At 38.2% G+C, this 6,000-nt stretch overlaps 1 protein-coding gene across 1 annotated transcript in view; it reads left to right on the forward strand.

Annotated features, from left to right (window-relative positions):
* Positions 1–5,707, forward strand: part of LOC110492803 (zinc transporter ZIP9-like) — a 43,726-nt gene extending 38,019 nt beyond the window's left edge. Inside the window, exons 5-7 of the mRNA XM_036946009.2 lie at positions 2,946–3,031; positions 3,657–3,791; positions 3,935–5,707. Of these exons, the coding sequence (XP_036801904.2) occupies positions 2,946–3,031; positions 3,657–3,791; positions 3,935–4,381 (668 nt within the window). The 3' untranslated portion in view covers positions 4,382–5,707. The remainder of the gene's footprint in view (positions 1–2,945; positions 3,032–3,656; positions 3,792–3,934) is intronic.
* The last annotated feature ends 293 nt before the right edge of the window (positions 5,708–6,000 follow it).

Genomic DNA, 6,000 nt, shown 5'->3' on the forward strand with positions numbered 1-6,000 from the left:
GTGGTGGTATTATACATGTTGTATTGTAGTGGTGGTGGTATTATACATGTTGTATTGTAGTGGTGGTATTATACATGTTGTATTGTAGTGGTGGTATTATACATGTTGTATTGTAGTGGTGGTATTATACATGTTGTATTGTAGTGGTGGTATTATACATGTTGTATTGTAGTGGTGGTGGTATTATACATGTTGTATTGTAGTGGTGGTATTATTCATGTTGTATTGTAGTGGTGGTATTATACATGTTGTATTGTAGTGGTGGTGTTATACATGTTGTATTGTAGTGGTGGTATTATACATGTTGTATTGTAGTGGTGGTATTATACATGTTGTATTGTAGTGGTGGTGGTATTATACATGTTGTATTGTAGTGGTGGTATTATACATGTTGTATTGTAGTGGTGGTATTATACATGTTGTATTGTAGTGGTGGTATTATACATGTTGTATTGTAGTGGTGGTATTATACATGTTGTATTGTAGTGGTGGTATTATACATGTTGTATTGTAGTGATGGTGGTATTATACATGTTGTATTGTAGTGGTGGTATTATACATGTTGTATTGTAGTGGTGGTGGTATTATACATGTTGTATTGTAGTGGTGGTGGTATTATACATGTTGTATTGTAGTGGTGGTATTATACATGTTGTATTGTAGTGGTGGTATTATACATGTTGTATTGTAGTGGTGGTATTATACATGTTGTATTGTAGTGGTGGTGGTATTATACATGTTGTATTGTAGTGGTGGTATTATACATGTTGTATTGTAGTGGTGGTATTATACATGTTGTAATGTAGTGGTGGTATTATACATGTTGTATTGTAGTGGTGGTGTTATACATGTTGTATTGTAGTGGTGGTATTATACATGTTTTATTGTAGTGGTGGTGTTATACATGTTGTATTGTAGTGGTGGTATTATACATGTTGTATTGTAGTGGTGGTGGTATTATACATGTTGTATTGTAGTGGTGGTATTATACATGTTGTATTGTAGTGGTGGTATTATACATGTTGTTTTGTAGTGGTGGTATTATACATGTTGTATTGTAGTGGTATTATACATGTTGTATTGTAGTGGTGGTAGTATTATACATGTTGTATTGTAGTGGTGGTATTATATATGTTGTATTGTAGTGGTGGTGGTATTATACATGTTGTATTGTAGTGGTGGTATTATATATGTTGTATTGTAGTGGTGGTGGTATTATATATGTTGTATTGTAGTGGTGGTATTATACATGTTGTATTGTAGTGGTATTATACATGTTGTATTGTAGTGGTGGTATTATACATGTTGTATTGTAGTGGTGGTATTATACATGTTGTATTGTAGTGGTGGTATTATACATGTTGTATTGTAGTGGTATTATACATGTTGTATTGTAGTGGTGGTATTATACATGTTGTATTGTAGTGGTGGTATTATACATGTTGTATTGTAGTGGTGGTGGTATTATACATGTTGTATTGTAGTGGTGGTATTATATATGTTGTATTGTAGTGGTGGTATTATACATGTTGTATTGTAGTGGTGGTATTATATATGTTGTATTGTAGTGGTGGTATTATACATGTTGTATTGTAGTGGTGGTGGTATTATATATGTTGTATTGTAGTGGTGGTATTATACATGTTGTATTGTAGTGGTGGTATTATACATGTTGTATTGTAGTGGTGGTATTATACATGTTGTATTGTAGTGGTGGTAGTATACATGTTGTATTGTAGTGGTGGTGGTATTATACATGTTGTATTGTAGTGGTGGTGGTATTATACATGTTGTATTGTAGTGGTGGTAGTATACATGTTGTATTGTAGTGGTGGTATTATACATGTTGTATTGTAGTGGTGGTATTATACATGTTGTATTGTAGTGGTGGTATTATACATGTTGTATTGTAGTGGTGGTATTATACATGTTGTATTGTAGTGGTGGTATTATACATGTTGTATTGTAGTGGTGGTATTATACATGTTGTATTGTAGTGGTGGTATTATACATGTTGTATTGTAGTGGTGGTATTATACATGTTGTATTGTAGTGGTGGTATTATACATGTTGTATTGTAGTGGTGGTATTATACATGTTGTATTGTAGTGGTGGTATTATACATGTTGTATTGTAGTGGTGGTATTATACATGTTGTATTGTAGTGGTGGTGGTATTATACATGTTGTATTGTAGTGGTGGTATTATACATGTTGTATTGTAGTGGTGGTATTATACATGTTGTATTGTAGTGGTGGTATTATACATGTTGTATTGTAGTGGTGGTATTATACATGTTGTATTGTAGTGGTGGTATTATACATGTTGTATTGTAGATATGTATTGGTGTAATAATGTTTTATGGTGGTATTATACATGTTGTATTGTAGATATGTATTGGTGTAATAATGTTTTATGGTGGTATTATACATGTTGTATTGTAGATATGTATTGGTGTAATAATGTTTTATGGTGGTATTATACATGTTGTATTGTAGATATGTATTGGTGTAATAATGTTTTATGGTGGTATTATACATGTTGTATTGTAGATATGTATTGGTGTAATAATGTTTTATGGTGGTATTATACATGTTGTATTGTAGATATGTAGTGGTGTAATAATGTTGTACTGTTTAATCTTTAGTTGTATATGTAATGGCTAAGCCTTAGTGTGTTTGGACTCCAGGAAGAGTAGGCTGCAGCTGATGAGGATCCCTAATGAATACAAATATTCAGCACGAAGGCAGTCATTAGTATCTCGTAGTGTTGTGTGATTGTGTGTGAGTGTGTACAGTGTGTAGTGTTTGTGTGTGTTTTATAGTGATCGTGTTGCCTGCCTGTAGTACCGTTACATGTGTGTGTGTGTGTGTGTGTGTGTGTGTGTGTGTGTGTGTGTGTGTGTGTGTGTTGTAGTAATATTGTTTCTTCTCCTCTCTCCCCAGCTGACGGTGTAGTTTTAGGTGTTGCCGCGGTTTCCTCCAAGGTCACAGTTCAACTGGTGGTCTTTCTTGCTGTCATTCTGCACAAGGTGAGACTCCACTGGACTAACCAGCCTCTAACAGGAAGTTACATCACAATATTGGACAGCCTCTAACAGGAAGTTACATCACAATATTGGACAACAGGACAGCTTCTAATAGTAAGTGACATAACAATATTGTACAGCTTCTAACAGGAAGTTACATCACAATATTGGACAACAGGACAGCTTCTTATAGGAAGTTACATCACAATAGTGGACAACAGGACAGCTTCTAATAGGAAGTTACATCACAATATTGGACAACAGGACAGCTTCTAATAGGAAGTGACATAACAATATTGTACAGCTTCTAACAGGAAGTTACATCACAATATTGGACAACAGGACAGATTCTACTAGGAAGTGACATAACAATATTGGACAGCTTCTAACAGGAAGTTGCATTTTACAATATTGGTCAACAGGACAGCTTCTAACAGGAAGTTACATCACAGTAAGACATCTTGATTGTTTTGACTACTCAAGCCCTCTCTCAGTTCAATGTACTCTCTCCTTCATCTCCATATTTGATCTAACATTCACCCTCCCTCCCTCCCTCTCTCTCTCTCTCTCTCTCCCTCCCTCTCTCCCTCCCTCTCTCTCTCCCTCCCTCTCTCCCTCCATCCCTCAGGCTCCTGCAGCGTTTGGCCTTGCCACCTTTCTGTTGCGCGCAGGTTTAGAGAAGAGGCAGATTCAGAAGCATCTCTTGGTGTTCTCCGCTGCAGCACCTGTACTCTCCATCATTACATATTTTATCCTGAACGCGGTGAGAAGGAGAAACAAACTACTTTTTAGTGACAGTTATCTTAAAAGTTATTTTTAGAACCAACAGTAAAAGTTACGTGAAGGTTATTTTGTAACGTTGATATTACGTCTCAGTGTGTTGTGTGTTTCTTCCTCCTACTGCAGAGTGGAGGTTCAGCCCAGCGTCGTCTGAGCGCTACAGGTGTTGGGATGCTGTTCTCAGCCGGAACGTTCCTCTATGTTGCCACGGTCCATGTACTACCAGAGGTCAGCTCCAGGGGGCAGCAGCAGAGCTTTGTAAATGTAATCTCTGGGACCGGGCACCTCCACGGGACTGGGACTGGGCAGCAGCAGAGCTCTCCCCACCTCCACGGGACTGGGACTGGGACTGGGCAGCCACAGAGCTCTCCCCACCTCCACTGGACTGGGACTGGGCAGCCACAGAGCTCTCTCCACCTCCACGGGACTGGGACTGGGCAGCAGCAGAGCTCTCTCCACCTAAACGGGACTGGGACTGGGCAGCATGGGGACCTGGGGGTCCTGGAGAGCCTCACTCTGATACTAGGAGCAGGACTACCTGTGTTACTGGCCCTGGGACTACATGATGACTAGTCTTGTGAATCGACGCTATCCTGCCAAGTCTCCTTCGTCACTCAAAGGAACATTGGGAATGAATGTGAAGGAAGCCTGAAAATCGAGACTACACTACGACTGACAAGTTAACGCAAAGAAAGACACCACATGATACCAAGCACACATTCTTACATAGAGATCATTGAGGTTGTTTCCGTGCCAGATGCAGTGTGTATCAGTGTCTTTCTCTGAAAGGTCAAGGAGTTACTGATACTGTTACTGACATGGGTTTGAACATACAACAAGTAGGAACAGAGTGTGTGTGTGTGTGTGTGTGTGTGTCATGCAAAATAGTGGGATCAGAGCAAGAGACAGAGTGATGTGTGTTTGTCAGAGACTTGTGTATTTGTGTCGAGCTTTTGTAATTGTTTCTCTTGCCAAGTTAAATCTCAGCGGGGACATTCTGTTGAGTTTGTCTGAAAGAGCAAAGAACATTTCCTGTAAGTGGATAACTCTTTCCTGTTTCCTCATATTTGGCCTTTTGTGCCTCCACTGAACATTTTTTTAAATTTTTTTACGTTAAGACGAAATCCAAACTAGATCAGATTTGAATCAAATGGCATAATATTTCATCTTTTGTCATGTGTAAGAAAGGTTTTTGGCTGGGGGTATGTTAGGTACTGAAATATTCAGGCCAGGTTGTGAAAAGCCATCTTCATAAACATTGGATGGTTGCCATAACACTAACTGAACCACAGTGATGATTATTGATTTTTTAATTTTGTATTGGATGTGATGATATTTTTTAGATTTGATAATAATGGGTTTACATGAAATATTCAGTAAAACACACGGACCAATGACCATATCAAGAAGAGACTAACACATTTCCACATTGTTTACGATAGCCAGTACAATGTTGTCTGGCTACCAGTCTGTTTAGATAGCATTCCACTCCTTGCCAATCTGTCACATGCTAAACATTTTTTGGCATATGATACAGAGTATCATGAGTGAAATGTTATCCAAACAGACTGGAGGTATGTTACCTAAACAGACTGGTACCCAGGCTAGAGGAATGTTATCTAAACAGACTGGTACCCAGGCTAGAGGAATGTTATCTAAACAGACTGGTACCCAGGCTAGAGGAATGTTATCTAAACAGACTGGTACCCAGGCTAGAGGAATGTTATCTAAATAGACTGGTACCCAGGCTAGAGGAATGTTATCTAAACAGACTGGTACCCAGGCTAGAGGAAAACAACTTTTTATCAATACTTTATCATAACTATCCCTGAAAATAATATATAAAATAGCATGACATGTAAATTGTTGATAATAAAGCTAGATTGTTTTTGAATATGTCTGTTCTATTCCGATGTCAGATGTTGCTGTCACTAGCTGTCACCGACAGCTTGTACTGTCACAGGTCGGGGACAATACCGCGTCACGGTACTGTCACCAAGAGGTTCTGCACTAGTCGAACGACACAGCATTAAGAGCTGTTCTGTAACGGGCACAGCAGAGATCACATTTACACGAGAAAATCTTTATTAAAGATGTAACAAAAAAATACATTTTCAGGATCTAGATGTTACAACAACGAATAAATCACTAGAGAAATACTAGAATAAAGTGTATAAACACTTCCTGAGCAA

The sequence above is a fragment of the Oncorhynchus mykiss genome, chromosome 16, assembly GCF_057628025.1.
Source record: "Oncorhynchus mykiss isolate SJ-2025 chromosome 16, ASM5762802v1, whole genome shotgun sequence".
Lineage (NCBI taxonomy): Eukaryota > Metazoa > Chordata > Actinopteri > Salmoniformes > Salmonidae > Oncorhynchus > Oncorhynchus mykiss.